The sequence below is a fragment of the Gymnoscopelus microlampas genome (genome assembly GCF_963454915.1).
Source record: "Gymnoscopelus microlampas genome assembly, chromosome: 13".
In the NCBI taxonomy this organism is placed as follows: Eukaryota; Metazoa; Chordata; class Actinopteri; order Myctophiformes; family Myctophidae; genus Gymnoscopelus; species Gymnoscopelus microlampas.
In genome coordinates this window covers 48,279,440-48,300,809 of record NC_139950.1, presented here as the reverse complement: position 1 = coordinate 48,300,809, position 21,370 = coordinate 48,279,440, and the positions used below count along the sequence as shown (strand labels likewise).

Genomic DNA, 21,370 nt, shown 5'->3' with positions numbered 1-21,370 from the left:
GCAGAGACGTGCAGAGAGATTTGGAGAGGCAGGGGCTGGAATTTCAAAAGGGCACATGCACGGACAAATGCACGCGCGCAAAATTTTGCGGATATTCGTCGGATTCGGGTACTTTTTTACCCGTTTTTTGTTACTTTATTTCGGTTTTAGGGTTAGGGGTAGGGTTAGGTTAGGGTTATAGATATATAATAAAAAAATTAAAAAAAAACTTTTTCTAATAATGTTTTTTGGTGGCTTTGGATAAAACATTGGTGGCTATAGCCACCGAAGCCCCCGCCTAACGACGCCACTTATTCTTCTGTATAATGAGTACTTTTACTTAAGTAAAGAAATTGAGTACTTTTCCCACCAATGCTGCTGTGCTGACACAGAGAGAGAGAGAGAGAGAGAGGGAGGTAGAGAGAGATATATATAGGCTCCTGCTTGACAAGTAATTTCAAATTAACAGCTATATATTTTTTTTATACATACCTAATCTGTCTCAAACAATTGGTCCGTGTTCTGCGTGCATTCACTGCGTTCAGTTGTGCACTCATTTAGGTTTCGATTGTGTATAATAGACTTCGTTTGCCGGGCGGTATCGCGCACCCAAAAAATAGCCGATCTACAAGCTCACAATGCCTGGCGTTGCGACGCGTTGTGAGCTTGTAAATCAACTATAATTCTGCGCGAGCACTGCATGGCACGGGGCTCAATTAAGTAAGCTTTACTGCAGGTGCGAGGCCAACGGGCGCAGGGGTTTCTACAGTTTACAGTCAGAGGAGACGAGGGCACTTTTTACCGACAGACAAAAGGGCAGGGGCTCAAGCCCCCTTTGATGTCTATGTGTGCACGTGCATGCTCTGAGGTCTGTGGTGAGGTCTTCTTTCCTCTGGAGGTCCAGGCTCATGGTCTTCACTCTGTCCTGATCCTGTTTGGAGGTCTGCTTCAGCCTGGGATTAAACCACACACACATAAACCGTTAGATCATTTTGTCACCTTTGCAGCATTGTGTAGGAAAATGATCTAATGGGTCCTGAATTAATTTAATTTAGTCTAAGTCAGGGGTCTTCAACAGGCGGTCCGGGACCCCTAGGGGGTCCTCAGGGTTGAAGTTACTCCAGGGTGTCCGCCAAATCTTTGTGATAGTATATGCGTTTCATGCATTTATCACCCTAGAATCTCTATTCTGAGGAACATTAACCGAAGATAGCAGATCTACAAGCTCACAACGATCGCCTCTTCAGCTCCAGGTCTATATTATTAGTAGTATTATTATTAATAAAGTAATAGTAATAGATTACATGTCGATGTCCTGCTGTCTCTTCTTCAGCTCCTGGTCCTTCAGAGCGATGGCCTCCTCGGCCACGGCGAGAAGCTCCCTGCGTCGCTCCACCTCCCTGTCCCTGGCCTCCTTCACGGCCTGCCTCTCCTCCTCCTCCCCCCGCTCCTGCGCCTCCTTCAGAGCCCTCTGCAGGGAGCAGATCTGGGCCTCCTTCTCCGCGAGGAGTTTCTCCTTCTCCGCCAGCGTCCTCTCCGCGTCCGCCTCCTTGTCTTTCAGCGTTCTCTCCATCTCTAAAGAAGACATTTTATACAATTACAATGTATTCAATTACAATGTATTCAATTACAATGTATTCAATTACAATGTATTCAATTACATTTTATTCAATCACAATGTATTCAATCACAATGTATTCAATTACAATGTATTCAAAATCACAATGTATTCAATTACAATGTATTCAATTACATTTTATTCAATCACAATGTATTCAATCACAATGTATTCAATTACAATGTATTCAATCACAATGTATTCAATTACAATGTATTCAATTACATTTTATTCAATCACAATGTATTCAATCACAATGTATTCAATTACAATGTATTCAATTACATTTTATTCAATCACAATGTATTCAATCACAATGTATTCAATCACAATGTATTCAATTACAATGTATTCAATTACAATGTATTCAATTACAATGTATTCAATCACAATGTATTCAATTACAATGTATTCAATTACAATGTATTCAATCACAATGTATTCAGACATTTAGCAGTGATGTGTCGTTCATGATCGATTCGTTCAAAAGAACTAGTTCATTTCCCGCGAACGTGAACGAGCTCGTTCACTTTCTGAAACTGTTACGTTCACGTGCGATGTAAAAAAAAAACTCCCGCGATGGTATTTTTTTTACACACATTACGTGTGTAAAAAAACACTTTAGCCCTACTTTATACCCAGGCTATTTGAAAATAGCAGATCTACAAGCTCACAACGCGTCGCATCGCGGCGCATTGTGAGCTTATTAGATCGGCTATTTTCAAATATGTTAGCACTTCTACTTTTGGTACTTTTAAGTATGTTTTGATGCCGATAATTTTGTACTTTTACTCAAGTAAATTTTGAACGCTAGAAAATAGCGCTACTGAACGAGAACGTAAACGAATCATTTGAACGAATCATTTGAACGAATCATTTGAACGAATCATTTGAACGAATCATTGCCGTGAAAGTGAACGAAATCGTTCATTCACGGAAATGAACTTTTTTTTCCCACCACTAACATTTAGCAGACGCTCTCATCCAGAGGTCAATAGACAAGATTAATAATCGCATAAACAGAATGCAGAGATAGAGAACCCTGCAGGGCCTCAAAGATATTAACCCATTCAGACGGGGAATGCATCTGTGTGCTATTTTTAGAACGGTTAGGATTTAGAAGACATTTATAGAATCTCCAGAAGCAAAGAATTGAGTTAAAAATGTTCGTTTTGAAATATATATTTATAATAATAATATAATTATAATAATAATATAAAGATTTGCACGCATTTTCACGATTTTTCAAGAAAATAGCAGATCTACCAGCTCATAGCGCGGCACTCGGTGCCGCGCACCTATATATTATTATAATATAATTGCTCTGCAACGTATGACTCTTCAATCAATTTAGCCTTCGCTTTAGCCACTTGTGCTTTAAATTCCGCCTGCATTTTTTCTCTCTCATCATCTAAGCTGTCCCGTCTTTCATTCACGAGTTTTTTCCAGACCCGGCCGGGGTCGGCCTACATGAGGCTTTGTCGGTCGGTCGGTCGCTCTTTTCCTCTGCACACACGTCATGCGAAGTCCGGCCATTCAGATTTCAACCACTAGGGGTCTGGCAGTACCAGGTCTCCTGGTTCCCTTGTTCCTGCATGCCAGACATTTTTGTGTTTGCTGCTCATCCCAATCCTCCCTCTTCCCAGACAGTTCTACTAACATTCGTGCTTTCGCCGCGTCCCAGATAATTACGGTCTCTTCATTCTCTTCTTAGATTTCTCTTTTCACAGGCATCCTTGCAGGCGTCTCATACTCTGACTAAGAGGGAGGCCGAGATACCTGCAGAGCCAGAGTCCCTTTGAGGTCCTTGTTCTCTTTATAGAGGATGGCGTTTGCTTCTTCCTGCTCAGCCAAACTGCTTTTGAGGTCCGCAATCTCTTCGTCCCTCTCAATCAAAGTCTGTTTGGCAACATTGAGGGCCGCTCGGTCTTTCTCCAACTGTTTAATCCTTCTCTCTGCAAGGTGTAACTCTTCAGCGATTTCATCCTTCGGTTTAGCCAGTTGTGCCCTAAGTTTCGCCCTCATTCGGGTAAACGCCTCCTCGTGTATGTCCTGCAGGTCTTTTGCCATTTGTTTCATTTCTGTTTTTGCAACACAACTTTCTGCTGGGTGTCATTATATAGGCTTATGTCTTAGGCGTGATGCAACACAGACGCAGCACAAACCGTTGCCCAAATATGAACTTCCAGGCAGACGTCCCCACCTTTCGCCATAATTACAGAGCAACTAAAAGTAACATCCATGATATATAGAGCAGTGGTTCTCAAACTTTTTCATGTCAAGGACCCCTAAATTGACACTTATTAGCCCACGGACCCCCATTTGAAAAGATATGCCAGGGACCCCCATAAGAGAAGATTTTTACAGCTCTCGTGCAGTGATTCTCAACCATTTTAATTTCAAGGACCCCCAGTTTGACATGCATTAGGCTACGGACCCCCATTTAATGGCATTTCTATCTCTGGGACCCCAATTCATATTGTAAAATCAATGTTCATTTAACTCTGAGAGTGTACAAATGGAACCAAATGGACCCGTTAGGGTCCATTTGGTTCCATTTGTACACTCTCAGAGTTACAGACCCATAAGGGTCCATTTGGTTCCTATAAATCATTTAGCTGGGGACCCCCTGGTATCCCCTCAAGTACCCCTGGGGGGTATCTCCTCATTGGGGAATCTTAGATCGCCTCATATAAGAACTGTGTTCCAAAAATAAACACACCACCCTGGCGACTTTACTCATATGGATGAAGCATCGACTGAAGGTGTAAATGTACACATTTACCCAAAGAGTAACACAATATAAACATAATATACTGCCTCCCCATGACAGCCGGGGCGCCTGATGGAGGGGAAAGGGAACTGGTTGGAATTACGAGTTCCTTCCATGCGCTACGTCCTACCGGTGAAACTCCCCCCTGTCAGGTGATGGTTCAGATAGTTTTCACATTCCAGCCTGTTTTGTTTTTTTATTCTTATTTGACTGATGGTTCCGATGGTTTTCACATTCCAGCCTGTTTTGTTTTTGAGTGGTGCCAACCACTCCTACATCTGACTTTGTCTGTGTGTATGTATGTCCAATAAACAAACATTGATGACAACATCAATACAGGGCTCATCAAAGGCACCACTCTCTTCACACAGGGTGTGATTTTTTTATTCTTATTTTACTGTGAATGTAAAAATTCACAGTACCTACACTGGTTGAGAACCACTGCTTTAGACCTAACTGAAAATATATACATATTAATTTGAGGGTCCATGTAACTAACTGATAAATACATATTCATTTGGGGGTCCATGACATGAAAATATTTGAGAACCACATTCTCCCAAATAAGCAACTACACTTTAGAAACAAGCCCAAATAAAAAACAAAAAAACAAGCTCAAAGTCGCTTACATGGCAGTCATAGACATGGCAACATTATCTCAGAGCCAACGCTCTCTCGCAACTGCCATCTAGTGGATGAATATGTGTATTACGCCTGTAAGCTTCGAAATAACATAGCGACTATGCATGTGTCCATAAAGAACGCACGACATTACTCGCCCCCTCCCCGCACGTCTAGTGACATCTAGTGACTTTGAACGGGCCTTAAGAGGGAGGACGAGATACCTGCAGAGCCCGAGTCCCTTCGAGGTCCTTGTTCTCTTTATAGAGGATGGCGTTTGCTTCTTCCTGCTCAGCCAAACTGCTTTTGAGGCCCGCAATCTCTTCGTCCCTCTCAATCAAAGTCTGTTTGGCAACATTGAGGGCCGCTCGGTCTTTCTCCAAATGTGTAATCCTTTTCTCTGCAAGGTTTAACTCTTCAACGATTTCATCCTTCGGTTTAGCCCATTGTGCTCTCAATCGGCTAACCGCCTCCTCGTATATGTCCTGTTTTAACATTCGTTTCATTTCTGTTTTTGCAACACAACTTTCTGCTGGATGTCATTATATAGGCTTATGTCTCAGGCGTGATGCAACACAGACGCAGCACAAACCGTTGCCCAAATATGGACTTCCAGGCAGACGTCCCCGCCTTCCGCCATAATTACAGAGCAACTAGTAGTAACATCCATGATATATAGAGCACCGAAGTGCTGACGTCACTGCCAGTGGAGGGCGCTGTTAAGCTGGTTCGTGGCTTTACTTTTTGTGTTGATATCCTCATTGGGGAATCTTAGATCGCCTCATATAAGAACTGTGTTCCAAAAATAAACACACCACCCTGGCGACTTTACTCATATGGATATGAAGCATCGACTGAAGGTGTAAATGTACACATTTACCCAAAGGGTAACACAATATAAACACTAGAAACGAGTCAAACAACCCAAAGACTACATTTCCCATGAACGCGGCTGCTGTAGGGACAATGATTTCAGAACTGGAAGTAGTAGTTCTTAAGACTTTTAAGGCAGAATTAATTCCATTTTCGCCAGAAACAGGATGTATCAAATATGAACGAATATCATAAACCATTGGTTCTCAAAGTGGGGTCCGGGGACCCCCAGGCGTACTTGAGGGGGCTCCAGGGGGTCCCCAGCTAAATGATGGATAGGAACCAAATGGACCCTTATGGGTCTGAGAGTGGGTCTGAGAGTGTCCAAATGGAGAGTGGGTCTGAGAGTGTCCAAATGGAACCAAATGGACCCTAACGGGTCCATTTGGTTCCATTTGGAAACTCTCAGAGTTAAATTAACATTGATTTTACAATATGAATTGGGGTCCCAGAGAAATAAATGCCATTAAATGGGGGTCCGTAGCCCTAATGCATGTCAAACTGGGGGTCCTTGAAATTAAAATGGTTGAAAATCACTGCTAGAGCCGTAAAAATCGTCTCTTATGGGGGGTCCCTGGCATATCTTTTCAAATGGGGGTCCGCGGGCTAATACAGGGTCCCCACACATTTTTAGCAATGAATTTCCAAAACTTTTCCAGAATATTTAGCCCAATTTCCAGGCCTATATAACAATCATTCGGCGCAATAATGTGTCTCTTACTCCTATGTAGAATGCCCAAAGATAGGCAGTGTAGCAAAAATAAAGTTTGAGACATACATTAGGCTGCCGTCACACAGCCCGTTCGGCGAAAAACTACTTATGTTACATATTTCGTGTGATATTATTCATGTTTATGAAAATGTTTTGTTTTAACAAAATCAATAGCCAAAAACAATGCATAGCCAAATATTTTTCCAGGACCCTTGATAAATTCCAGGACCTTTGATGATGTTTGATCAATTTCAAACCTTTTCCAGTACTGGATTTTTTTAAATTTTATTTCAAAATATTTCCAGGAATTTCATGACCGTGGGGACCCTGCTAATAAGTGTCAATTTGGGGGGTCCTTGACATGAAAAAGTTTGAGAACCCCTGTCATAAACGATGCAGAGCCCATCGCCACCCAGTTGTTAAAAAACTAAACCGGTAAACCCAGTAAAACTGAGCTGAAATGATAGCATCAAAACAAGATAAAAAGTTATGAACATCTCAAAACTGTACTAACCTTGTACAGAGGAAGCTAGCTGGTTGTTCGCCGCGGCTACGTCTTCCGTTTCCCGTTTTGTTCTGGAGGATCGTTCCCGCTCTTTTTCCAACTCGGTGACCTTTGCCCTCAGGGTCTCGGCCTCGGCGCGGAGGTCAGAGTTCAGCGCCGTGAGGTTGTCCAGGAGGGCCGCTTTGGACGCAGCGCCGTCTACTTCCTGTGTGAGATTCTCCGCCTCCTCTTGTTGTGTGCCCAGCTTCTGTCTCAGCTCCTCTAGCTGCCTCTCTGATGTCACTTCCTGTCGTGCCAGTTTGGAGGTGAGATCTTTCACTTCCTGTTCTTGGGTCTGGAGTTTTCCTTTGAGCTCCTGCAGATAGGGGACGGACGGACGGACGGACGCGGACACACACACACACACACACACACACACACACACACACACACACACACACACACACACACACACACACACACACACACACACACACACACACACACACACACACACACACACACACACACACACACACACACACACACACAATCATGGGATATTAGTTGACGTTTAATTGTCATACAAACAATTTGCACCGCGTTTTGAGCTTGTAGATCTGCTACTTTTTATACTTTTGAAACTTCCGAGATGTAGTGGAGTAGAAGTATTGGACATTGGAATTACTAATTAAAGTACAAATAACTCAAAAGTGTACTTAAGTAAAAGTACTTCGTTACTTTCCACCACTGCTCCAGGCTGATTGAATAGATTGCCAGTCAGAATGTTTGTGTGACTTTGGCAGAACAGGGTGAATCTGGACAGAGACAGGCTACTGTAGAAGCAAGATGTGATGTTTTCTTTCTTTCTTGCTATTTAGATCGTTTGGATTTCCCACTGGATGGATTTAAGTGGAACTTTTATTTCCATTGTGGATCATTTTCTGGGGTAAGGATTTCTATTGAGGACAGACTGCGCAAGAGTTGGGCTGGTGGTAACGAAGGCTGTTTTGCCTTTTTTGTTTTGCCAGATATTTGTTCAAAGATTGTTGGACAACCACTTCAGAGGCTCTATACATCTACGTATGATAACAGTATGATAAGGTTGGCAAGGAATATCACTTCAAACACTAGCCATGCTTTGTATGGAGAATATAGGTTGCTGCCTTCAGGAAGGAGATACAGTGTTCCTACATACAATAAGGTCAAACTGAAGAGGTCGTTTGTCCATCAGACGACATTGAGGCTTAATCAGGAGTTATAAGCCAGGGGTAGGCTGAGTGGTGGACATTGCTCTTGTCTTTGCATGTCTTTATGTATGTATTTGTATTTTGTTGTTTTCTTGTGTCATGTCAAATGTGTGTACTGTTATATGTTGCATACATGGCTGTTTCTGGGTCGCAAGACAAATTTCAGTGCAAACTGACAATAAAGTATTATCGTATCGTATCGTATCGTTTAACTGCATAGAATGATCGAGTTTACTTTTATTTTGGTCATTGAGTTTGGATTATGGACGGTGACAGGACACAAAGAGGGGCTGACTATCCAATTGAAAACATTTTGGGGACTGTTTTGTTTGTCGTTTGTTTTGAAAAGATTTTGTGAATTGAATCATCATTTGTTTTTGCTGATCATTCTTTTCTTGATAATTCTGAACTGACCCTCCCACCTCTCTCATGTTGCTATAATTGGTGTTATAAATACGTTTGCAGCAACCGTTGTATGATCTCTAATAAGTACCATCAGGCTATTATGGAATAATTGTGACGGACTTACCTCGAGATGACCTTTACGTGTTTGGTCTTTCTCCTGAAGTGTGTTTTTCAGCTGGTCCAGTTGCTGGTCTTTCTCCTGAAGCGAGTTTCTCAGCTCGTCCAGTAGCTGCTCTGACGCCAGTGTTTTCTCCCTCAGTTGCTCTTTGAGGAGGTCTATCTGCTGCTCTGAGGTCAGCTGTGCCTGGACTAGCTGCTGTTTAGCGTGCGCCAACTCCTGCTCCAGAGTCTGTGCCAGGAGAAAAGAAAATAGTATACTTTTAGTATATTTTAAAATGTAATGGAAGTGTACAGAGATTATACAAAAAAGTATACTTAATCTTTATTTAAGTCATCTTCTTAAAATAATGGCCAAAGTCAAATAAAAACATCCAGTAAGTAAGTAGTACTGTAAGTAAGTAACTACATTTTCCTCAAAATGACTCGGGTCATTACTTTAAAGAAGTTGATTTTAAACAGTTGTTCCAATTTGACATATTTAAACCATTGGTTCTCAAAGTGGGGTCCGGGGACCCCCAGGGGTACTTGAGGGGATACCAGGGGGTCCCCAGCTAAATGATTTATAGGAACCAAATGGACCCTTATGGGTCTGTAACTCTGAGAGTGTACAAATGGAACCAAATGGACCCTAACGGGTCCATTTGGTTCCATTTGTGCACTCTCAGAGTTAAATGAACATTGATTTTACAATATGAATTGGGGTCCCAGAGATAGAAATGCCATTAAATGGGGGTCCGTATCCTAAATGCATGTCAAACTGGGGGGGTTTCTCAATCATTACAATGATTGAGAATCACTGCTAGAGCCGTAAAAATCTTCTCTTATTGGGGTCCCTGGCTTATCTTTTCAAATGGGGGTCCGTGGGCTAATAAGAGTCAATTTGGGGGTCCTTGATATGGAAAAGTTTGAGAACCACTGATTTAAAATGTATACTCAAGGCCTAGACCGTGGCGTCGCGGTCTAGGCACCCTGGTTGAAAATCCTTAATAGCAGTGTGCCGCGGGTTTGCGTCCCGTTCCCGTCGGCCTTTCCTGCATGTCTTCCCCCCATCTCTCTCCCCATTCTTCCTGTCAGCCTACTTTCCCTGTCCCTCCTCAATGAAAAATAATAAAAATCTACCACAAACAAATCTTTAAAATGTATACTCAAGTAGTCCTTGAGTAGTACTCGAGTACACTTGAATGCGACAAAAAAAGCACAACCATACTAAATACACTTCATACTACATTCTTCAAAAAGTATAATTTAAGTATAATCAGGGGTGCACATAACTGGTGCGCATGCGTCATCAAAATGCAGGGACAGGAATTTACTTCCTGAAGCCACACTCACACAATCAGGCTAAAGCACGCGTCCGCCCCATACGCACCCCATACACAGCCATTAGGCGGAGGGGGAGGGGACGCATGCTGCACGTGATTGTGTGAGTGTGGCCTCGAATCCTGACACAGTCAGTCGCGCGACTCGCATGCAGCAAGCTGCTGGCTGTGTAACAGGCACTCGTCACCGATCGTGATGGTGCAAAATATGCCGTGAACATCCCAATCTGGCGGGTAAAAGCAGCGCCTTTTATACAGGGACAAAGAATTTCAGTCACCCAGCTTTTGATAAGCATGAGAAAAGCAAAGAGCACATCAAAGTGCATCATAGTGCATGATAGTGCAAACAATTGATAACAGCAAGTTATCCATGTATCCCTCTTTCATCCATTCTGCGAGACGTGTCGCGGCAAAAACCAAGTAACATATCCAGGTGCTCCCCTGAGAACTAGACCGAAAAAGTTATGTGCACCCCTGAGTATAATATTTTTTCTCACCCGGGTCTGCCTGTCTGTCTCCTCAGATAGAGCTTTGATGTGAATCTCTGACGTCTGCTTCTCCTGGAGAGCCTCTCGTTCCCCGTCGGCTCTGCTCGTCTGCACTTCCTGTTTAAGGCTCTCCACTTCCTGCTTGAGGCGTCCCACTTCCTGGGTCAGGGAGTGTATCTGGGAGTCCTTTTCCTCAACGTTGTGGTTTCTGGTTTGCAGCTGGCCCGAGGTCTGGTCCGCTCTCACCGTCATCCTGGTCACCTGTGGTACCAGTTAGGGGTTCAACACACAACGGTTCATCTTTTATTTATTTTTTAATCCCTTTTTTGTGCCGCGCTATGAGCTTGTAGATCTGCTAATTTTGAAAAATCGTAAACAATTGAGCAAATCTTTGTATTTATTTATATATATTTTTAAAGCGAACATTTGTAACTCAAATCTTTGCTTCTGGGGGATTCGACAAATGTCTTCTAAATCATAGTTGTTTTTTTTTATAAAAAAAAAAGAATATGTTGCTATAATCAGTGGTTCTTTTTTCATGATTTGTCATGTCAAGGACCCCCAAAATTATATGAATTTTGGCCGCGGACCCCCATCTAAAAAATGTAAAAATATTTTGTTCCAGGGATCCCCAGACGTTGTAACAGAGTTAAAAACAGATATTCAAAGATTTGCACACATTTTCACGATTTTTAAAAAAAATAGCAGATCTCTCGGTGCCGCGCTATGAGCTTGTAGATCTGCTATTTTTGAATAGCCAAAGAAATCTTAAAATGACACAGATGCGTTCTCGGTCTGAAAGGGTTAACCGCTGCGCCACCCGAGCAAACCTACTACAGTTAATCAAACAAAACAGATTTCATCGATTATGGAAAATACTCTAATGAAATAATGTATTACTAATCTCTCCTTACTTTGGGCATGTCATTAAATGTGAAAGGTTTCAAAAATATTTATTTAAAGAAAACAGCAGATCTACAAGCTCAATGTGTCGCATCTCAGTGTATCACTGCTGTTGGGCAGACACCTCATATCTCCATGATTCAAATTGTTAGGCTAATTGTTGAGCTAATTGTTGAGCTAATTCAGCCATCCCGCCGAGGCCGAGACCCTGAGGGCAAAGGTTACCGAGTTGGAAAAAGAGCGGGAACAATCCTCTAAAACAAAACAGGAAACGTAAGACGCAGCCGAGGCGAACAACCAACTAGCTTCTTCTATACAAGGTATAGTTTTTCAATATTTCTTGACGTTATGTTTTCAATTTGAAATTTAAAATTTTGGCTGAAATTTTAGCAAATCTACAAGCTCACAAGCTGTTGTCTGTGTCTACCCGACACAGACAATATGCATCTACTGACCTCCCTCTGTGCTGCCTCCAGGGTGACACACAGCTCCTTCTCTCTCTCCTCCACCAGTCTCCTCCTCGTCTCCTCCTCCTCTCTGCTCCTCTTCTCTTTGACCAGGGCTTCAACGACCTCCTGCCTGGCTCTCCTCTCCTGCTCCAAGGAGGCCATGGCCTCCTCCTTGCCCGTGGTCTGGTACTGCAGGGCCGCTAGCACCTCCTCCCTGGCTCTCCTCTCCTCCTGGAGGGCCGCCAGCACCTCCTTATTCCATTCAAACAAAAGTGCATTGTTAAAAAGTTAAAGAGTGTTTGTTCAGTAACAGGGGTCCCCCTCCCCCCGTTTTCATCCAATCAGAAGCGAGAACCCCACAGAGATCAGCGTGTGCTCCAGTTGTATAATTGTGTCTGCTCATTTGTTGTTTCATCAATTCAACTTCAGCTGTTTATCCTGTATGACTCCTGATTGGATGAGATTCATTCATTGGTTCTCAAAGTGGGGTTCGGGGACTCCCAGGGGTCCTTGGGGAGGTTCCAGGGGGGTCTACGGCTAAATGAGTTAATATAGTGTCACAATCATTTTAAGCTTTTGTTCTTTGGCTATTTAACCCTTTAAGACCTGGAACGCATCTGTGTCACTTTAGATTTCTTTGGCTATTTTTGAAGAATCTTATGGGGGTCCTTGAAATTAAAAGAGAACCATGACGCTGTAGATGGTTTTAAACAACAAGGCTCCCATTAGTTATTTATGGGGAAAAGTCCCAGGGGACTTCAACAGGGGGTGCGGGACCACTTGGGGGTCCTCAGAGTTACTACAGGGGGGGGCCACCAAATCTTTGTATGATATTAGCCACTTGAACCCTAGTATCCCCATTCTGAAAATTTGCCAAAAATAGCAGATCTACAACCTCATAGTACGGCACAGAGTGCTGCGCTATGAGCTTGTAGATCTGCTATTTTTGAAAAATCTTGATTTTTCTTTTTTTTTTAAAGAATCCCCTCAGGTCTTAATGGATTAAAACAATCTAGAACATGAAGTGAAAGGTTTTGAATACTTTTTTGGCACAACATATTTTCAGATGGGGGTCCGCGTCCAAATGTATGTAAAACATAACATGTATTTTGTGTTTACTAAAGAGCAGGAGAGACAAGGAGAGTGTAGTCTACAGTGGTTCTCAAACTTTCTTGGCTCAGGAGGTCACCCCTGTAAATAACTTTATCATCCACGGCACCCCTGAATGACATTGTTAATTTCTAGAACATTATGTCATATTACGCTACAGTACGTAAATATGTGAAATTTTCCCTGCCTCTAAGACATTGGTTCTTAAAGTGGGGTCCGGGGACCCCCAGGGGTACTTGAGGGGATACCAGGGGGTCCCCAGCTAAATGATTTATAGGAACCAAATGGACCCTTATGGGTCTGTAACTCTGAGAGTGTACAAATGGAACCAAATGGACCTGTTAGGGTCCATTTGGTTCCATTTGTACGCTCTCAGTTACATTAACATTTATTTCACAATATGAATTGGGGTCCCAGAGATAGAAATGCCATTAAATGGGGGTCCGTAGCCTAAATGCATGTCAAACTGGGGGGGTCCTTAAATTACAATGATTGAGAATCACTGCTAGAGCCGTAAAAATCTTCTCTTATGGGGGTCCCTGGCTTATCTTTTCAAATGGGGGTCCGCAGGCTAATAAGTGTCAATTTGGGGGTCGTTGACATGAAAAAGTTTGAGTACCACTGCTCTAATATTCTAATAATCTAATGTTAAATGTACATATGCTAGTGGTCCAGTGCTAGTGGTCCCGTGCTCAAAAACGGTGGAGAACAACTGCTCTTATTAAACCCATGCCAGGCTGAACCTTGTACTCTAATGTTATGTTGAAAAAACAGATGCAGCTAATAAAATGAATAATGGGCGTTAGGTTTACAACGTGCGAGCATTAACAATAGTCAGCAGCATTAAATATAGCCCGGTGCTTTAAGTTCCACGTCATAAAGTCGATTAAAAGCACATTTGTTGATTAAATGTGAACATTTGTGTTCCCCCAATGATGTGGAAAACCAAATAAAATGGTGTTAGGGGAGAACGCGAAACAACATTGAACCAAATAAATGCTTCATTAACAGCCTCTGTGAACTTACAAAGACAGAGTAAAGGCCTTTGCAGAGAGGGTGCGATTTTTCGCACGGAAAAAACGGACAATATAATTTTTTTAAAGAACAGGGTTCTTTCTCTATGACCTCATGCACACCGGCTCCGAATTTGCCGTGCGGCAAGTTCAATCGAACCCAGTTTGATTTGTGCGTCTTTTCGCATTGCGGTAATAACTGATTGCCCTGTCTGCAAAGGCCTTTAAAAATAAGACACAAGTGAATAAAATAAATGAGAAATGGGAAATGTGTTAACCCTTTCATACCGAGAACGCATCTGTCATTTTGGATTTTAAACACTTTAAACATTATCTTATACTTTGGCTATTCAGATATTGTTGGTGAAGAGATGGAGTGTTGACGGGAGCTTGTAGATCTGCTATTTTCTTGGGGAAAAAAATGCTTCTGGGGGATTCTGCAAATGTCTTCTAAATCCTGACAGTTTTTTGAAAAAAACAGTTTCTATAATCAGTGGTTCTCAAAACATTTTCACGTCAAGGACCCCTAAAATGACCCCCATCTCAAAATATGTTGTTACAGGGACCCCCCCATTTCAGCTATAACCATTATTTTATACTATATACAAGCACAGAGTGCCGCACTATGAGCTTGTAGATCTGCCATTTTTGAAAAAGTGAAAATTTGAAAATATTTGCTTCTGGGGGTCCCTGGAACAAAATATTTTACAAATGTTCGCTTTAAAAAATACATATTAAAAGATTTTCATGATTTTTCCAATATAGCACATCTACAAGCTCATAGCGTGGCACAGAGCTTGTATATCTGCTATTTTTAGCGGTGCCAACCGCTCTATATCTGACTTTGTCTGTGTGTCTGTGTGTCCGGGTGTCCGTGTGTCTGTCCGGACATTCTTATTGGCTGGGCTATAAACAAATATTGATGACAACATCAATACGGGGCTCATCAAAGGCACCGCTTCCTTCACACAGGGTGTGATGTGTTTTTAATAGCCAAAGACATCTAAAATGACACAGATGCTGTTCCTGTCTGAATGGGTGAAGTGGTTAAAATGTGCAGCCAGTGTACCTGATGTTCACTGGCCTGGTCCTGCAAGGCTGTCCTCTCCTCCGTGCGTCTCGTCCTCTCTCCTCCACTGCTCTCCTCTGTGCGTCTCCTTGTCTCTCCTCCACTGCTCTCCTCCAGGAGTTGTTCTGACACAAGAAAGGAAAGCATAAAGAGTATGATGTGAACAGCAGGTTAAACTACAGCAGAGAGAACACGTCCATCGTGGGACCGCTGCCTCGTTCTCCATCCACTTAACATGTCAAAACACTGACTATATAACCCAGTGGTTCTGAAACTCTTTCATGTCAAGGACCCCCAAATTGACACTTATTATCCTGCGGACCCCCATTTGAAAAGATATGCCAAAGACCCCCATAATAAGAGATGATTTTTACGGCTCTAGCAGTGATTCTCAACCATTTTAATTTCAAGGACCCCCAGTTTGACATGCAAATTTAGGCTACGGACCCCCATTTAATAGCATTTCTATCTCTGGGACCCCAATTTATATTGTAAAATCAATGTTGATTTAACTCTGAGTGTACAAATGGAACCAAATGGACCCGTTGGGGTCCATTTGGTTGGATTTGTACACTCTGAGTTACAGACCCATAAGGGTCCATTTGGTTCCCAACTATCATTTAGCTGGGGACCCCCTGGAACTACTAGTGAAAATAGCCGATCTGCAAGCTCACAACACGTCACAATGCGACGTGTTGTGAGCTTGTAGATCTGCTATTTTCACTACTTCTACTAAGTAGAGTTTTCCCTCTAATCAATGGATTTTGGGGGGGGGGGGGGGAATTCTTTTGAATGTTTTTAATTTATGGAAAAAAATGTTTTTTCGGGGGGGGGGGGGTTATTTGAAAATCTGCACAGAACAAAAAAGGCTTTCTCCTACTCTGCCTGATCAACCTGGAACACTACAGTAGCAACTGAAGCCGTCCAGCTTGACCCCTCTGGAAAATGTTGTGCTTACTCTTGCACTAGGTTTTAATTTAGTTAGCACGTCTCTATTGAGAATGAGACTTCAGGTCTTAATACCTGTAATTACATGCATGAAGTCATATAGATATAACTAGTATTATGGTTACATCCATATTGTATAGTTGATCATTAGAAGATAATTCAAATAGTATTCTATACAGCATGCAAGTGTGTGTGTGCACAAATATATAGCAGCAATGTTGTCCACATACACGGCTAAACAGCTACCCTTCATTTAGTCCCCAACAATTTGAAATACAATTCTAAAATGGTCCAGGATAGTCATTATTCTGAACTTCATTCACAGCGTGTATACCCTTGTGTGATTAAAATACACAGATCATGTAAACCACAGTATGTTTGCCCAAATGTCACACCAGCAAAATAATAGGAATTCTTTATTATATAAGGTATTGTAATATAAATATATCTTTGTGAAAAAGTTACAGAAGTGTATTATGAAGCAATCGTTGCTGCTATACAGTGTTTGTTCAGTAACAGGAGTCTTTAACTAGTGAAAATACATATTCGGTTGTGTCGTCAACTTCAGCCAATAATCACCTTCAATTTTTGTTCTAATTTGTGTCTCATTCATTTTGTCACTTCCAATTCCACTTGTCTATACTGTATCCTAGTTCTAAGTTTGATCTCTTGATTGGATGAAATTTGTATCCTGACCTGAACATGTATTAAAAGAGAGAGACAGGTAGACTCCTGTGATCATGTTTCTGATAAGGACTACCATCCATTTAACACCTTATCAAATGTATCACTTAATGCAACATTATTTTCTAGCATGAGCTGAAAACTGCAAGATCATCAATGACTCATCGTTTACAACCGAGCCACCAGATAGAGAACGAGTTCTCATTGATAGAAGTGTTTTATAATGATTTTTGTTGTTATAATGAGTTGTTTTTGGGGTTCTATACAAGTGTTTGGGCATCTATTGAAATGGATATGCATCTTGCAATTCAGTATGAAAAATCGCAAGCCATAATTCAGTGGAAGAAAAACAAAACATGTGAATGAAAATAATCAATCACATTTCATATTGTTGTTGTTTTTTTGGCCCCCCACTCTGTTGCAGTTACTGTAAATGACAGTGCACTAATTTTGGTCACAACACTTTATTTGTGTAAAACATAAAAAAGTAATTCAAGTATTTAAGTACTGGAGTCAAGTAAAGTAGTAGGCACAGTGGACAGGTGTGACATCTCTCCCCCCCTCCCCCTCCCCCACACACACACAGATCAATAGTTTTTTGTCATTTCTTCCTCAGGGCTGACAGACGTCTTCTGGTCTTCAGGTACTGGCATCTTCTGGCATCTTGTTGAGCGGCTGTCCGTTTGGCCGTGGGTCCGTCCCTGAGGCCAGCCGTGGTCCCCGCAGACGGACCATTGTTCCAGGCCAACGTCGTACCTGCAGACGGACCCTGGTTCGAGGCCGTCGTACCTGCAGACGGACCATGGTTCGAGGCCGTCGTACCTGCAGACGGACCATGGTTCCAGGACAATGTCGTACCTTTTTTCAGAGGAGGTTGTCCGTCCCGGTCCGTCTGGACATCATGTGGACGCTTACGACCGTCCAGTGTGGAGACTGACTGCAGAGCGACGGAGTCCTGATAGAAACACAGATAGGTTGGTCACTAGACTGTAATAACATGATCTTGTATTTGTTAAAGGGATATTTAACTTTAAAGAAAAATTGGGTAATTTTATCGTCTACTCAGGCTTTTATGACTCATCCTGCCCTCCTAATACGTGAGAGGCCGTGTTTTTTCGATTACTTTTTATTGAATCGTTTATTTTCCAAAAAAAGATATATAAATATAAAAATAAATTAAAAAGGTAATTGAAAAAACACGGTTTCCTCACGTATTAGAAGGACGATATCAGTCACCAGAACCAAGGACGGGTGTTTCCGGTGAATCTAACATGGTTAAAATAGAGTTTAAAGTTACAATGGATTTATGGATTTGTATAGTATACTATGTGACTACAGGTTAATGTTTTTTTAGAGCTGGGTTGTGGTGAACTATAGGTTAAATGTTATTAAAGAACTGAGTTGTGGTGAACTATAGGTTAAATGTTCTTATAGAGCTGGGTTGTGGTGAACTATAGGTTAAATGTTCTTATACAGCTGGGTTGTGGTGAACTATAGGTTAAATGTTCTTATAGTGCTGGGTTGTGGTGAACTATAGGTTAATGTTCTTATAGAGCTGGGTTGTGGTGAACTATAGGTTAAAGGAGAATTCCGGTCATTTTAAGTGTTATGTTTGATGTGTGTCAAATCACTTACCAACGTAGGAATGAAAATCGCGTAACTCCACAGAGCCCCCTATCGACCCCCACCGTTGTCATTATAGGAGGATATAGGATAGCCCAAATTCGCCTATTTTAACCAATGCAAAGTCTGTTTTTTTGCTTCTAGTACTCATTGTTGAGTCCCATGATAATGTAACAGGCGCTAAAACTCCCGACAAGCTAACGGCTAATAACAAACGAGCTAACGCTGGGGCTGCTTATCTCTCTGCATGGCAGCCCCAGGTTGCCAGGTCGGGAGAGAAACCAGCAACCAGCATTAGCTCGTTCTGTTATTAGCCGTTAGCTTGTCGGGAGTTTTAGCGCCTGTTACATTATCATGGGACTCAACAATGAGTACTAGAAGCAAAAAAACAGACTTTGCATTGGTTAAAATAGGCGAATTTGGGCTATCCTATATCCTCCTATAATGACAACGGTGGGGGTCGATAGGGGGCTCTGTGGAGTTACGCGATTTTCATTCCTACGTTGGTAAGTGATTTGACACACATCAAACATAACACTTAAAATGACAGGAATTCTCCTTTAAATGTTCTTACGGTGCTGGTGCTGGGCTGTGGTGAATGCAGGGTCTGTACGAGGTTCTTGAAGATCCTCATTCTGCCTTCTGCTCTGTCCTCCAACATGTCTCTCTCCTGGATAAGACGCTCACTGGACACACAATAAACACAACACATATAACATGTAATGAATGCAAATAAAATAAAACATTTGTTTAGAAATTACACTAGGGGGGCGCTCTTCCGCAACCTATGAATGTTCCCTTGACTGCGAGAGATCATTCTTAGAGTGCCAGCGTTTTTTTACCGTGTCTTGGCGATCTTTCGACAGCTGCAGAAGCCACAACGTGGACCCGGATGTGTAAAAAAAAAAAAAAAAGTGTCCGGGCGATGGGGTAGGGGTCCGTCTATCACAGGGGTCTTCAACAGGGGGTCCGGGACCCCTAGGGGGTCCTCAGAGCTACTATAGGGGGTCCGCCAAATCTATGTGTGATAGGATTTTAGTTTTTTACATTAACCACTTGAACCCTAGAATTCCTTTTCTGAGGGGAAAATAGCAGATCTACAAGCTCTCAACGCCTCGCAGTCGGCTATTTTTTTAGGTGTACTGTAGAGGGAAAAAAGAGCAGACTAAGGAAAAAAAAAACTTTAATCTGAAATACAATTTTATACAATATAGAGTAGGGGGTCCCTGCTTCATCTCTCTCTCAGCTAGGGAGTCCTTGGCCTGAAAAGGTTGAAGACCCCTGGTCTATCAGATTCACTTTATTGACACTTAGATGCACAGGTACATGCATGTGAAAAACTTGCGCTCGGAGGCTTTCTACCGCAATCCGCCATTTTCGAGAGACATGGAAAATGGCTGGTTTTCACCCAAAGAAAGAGATATGGAGCTAGAAGTGTTTTTCTCAAAGATCCCATCATTGGGGCGGACGGACGTCACGTTTTTTGGGATGACATCACATCCGTCGATTTCTTCACAGTCCGGGGGGGGGGGGGGGATCATTCCTAAGTTGCGTTACTGCGTCCTCTTATGGAATTAAAAAAAAAAACACTCGACGGGTGTATTTGAAAAAAGTAGATCTACGTTTTTGGCACTCAATAGGTGGCTTTCCATATGCATGGCCTCACCCCACACCACACCGCCCACTTGAGCCTCGGTTTCCACTACAATGAAGTGGGTAGAGTGGTGTGTAAGTGGTACTAAACTGGTGCCTAAAAAGTACCCAGTCCTGGGTAGGTCTGAGCTAGGCCAAGCGGGGCCAAACACTTCATAATGACTGATCACTCACCGACTTTTTATTTAGAACAGGATATAGTTGTTAAACATTATAATACTTTATAGATTATTAAAATCACAGTTAAAATCTATTCTAGTGTGTTGTAATGATCATAGTTGTAAAACATTATAATCATTTATAGTGTATTATAATCACAGTTATAATCTATAGTGTACTATAAGTATCATAGTTGTAAAACATTACACTACTTTATATTGTATTATAATCACAGTTATAAGGATCCATTTGGTTCATACCGAACCAAATGGTTCACCCGCACGTGCACAGGTGATTTGCATTTGTATACAGGACAGTTGGCCACTCACCTACATTACATTAGACAAAAAGAAATGACCTCCACCTATGTTTACATTACAAATGAGTGTCATTGACCAGAGTCTGCTACTCATACCTGTGGATTTGAGCGGGGATACTTTTGTGTAATGGAAACGGTAGATATTTTGATGCGGTGTGGTGTGGTGCTTAAGATGCAATGGGAAGGGGGCTAATGTGTTAAGTGGGGTCTGTTTTATAGAGAGGGTATAAGGAGGGGGGGGGGGGGGGTGTAGTATAATCTCACTTGAAGTCGCTCTGCATCTTTTCAATCAGCTCAGTGAACTCCTTGGACACTTCCTGTCGGATCTGAGCCTCAAACTGCAGCTTGTCTTTCCGCTCCTTCCTCAGCTCCTCCTGAAGACGTGCCAACAGCGCCGCCTGCCTCTGTGGAGGTACACACACGCGCTTAAACCACTTAACCCATCGAGTCTGGGAACGCATCTCTGTCATTTTTAGATTTATTTGGCTATTCAAAAATGGCAGATCTACAAAAGGTGCCGCGCTATGAGCTTGTACATCTGCCATTTTTTTTTAAATCTTTGAATATATATATTTTTAAAGCGAACATTTGTAACTGAAATCTTTGCCTCTGGAGGTCCCTGGAACAACATATATTTACAAATGTTCTCATTCAAAAAATATATTTTTTCCAAGTTCAGCAAAGAAAGTTTCACGATTTTTCAAAAATAGATCTACAAGCCCATCATAGCGCGGCACTCGGTGCAGCGCTAATTAATATTCTATTTTTTTTTTTTAAACAATTAAAAAAGTTCTTGTT

General features: G+C 42.1%; 1 protein-coding gene across 1 annotated transcript in view; it reads right to left on the bottom strand.

Annotated features, from left to right (window-relative positions):
• LOC311058988 (kinesin-like protein KIF20B) overlaps window positions 1–21,370 on the bottom strand; it is a 48,177-nt gene that overhangs the window by 13,513 nt on the left and 13,294 nt on the right. The window contains exons 13-22 of the mRNA XM_084076554.1: window positions 20,837–20,976; window positions 19,016–19,127; window positions 17,677–17,773; window positions 15,187–15,311; window positions 12,001–12,246; window positions 10,652–10,903; window positions 8,840–9,064; window positions 7,091–7,436; window positions 1,284–1,554; window positions 782–932 (exon numbers count right to left, since the gene is read on the bottom strand). Coding sequence (XP_083932680.1) covers window positions 782–932; window positions 1,284–1,554; window positions 7,091–7,436; window positions 8,840–9,064; window positions 10,652–10,903; window positions 12,001–12,246; window positions 15,187–15,311; window positions 17,677–17,773; window positions 19,016–19,127; window positions 20,837–20,976 — 1,965 coding nt within the window. The remainder of the gene's footprint in view (window positions 1–781; window positions 933–1,283; window positions 1,555–7,090; window positions 7,437–8,839; window positions 9,065–10,651; window positions 10,904–12,000; window positions 12,247–15,186; window positions 15,312–17,676; window positions 17,774–19,015; window positions 19,128–20,836; window positions 20,977–21,370) is intronic.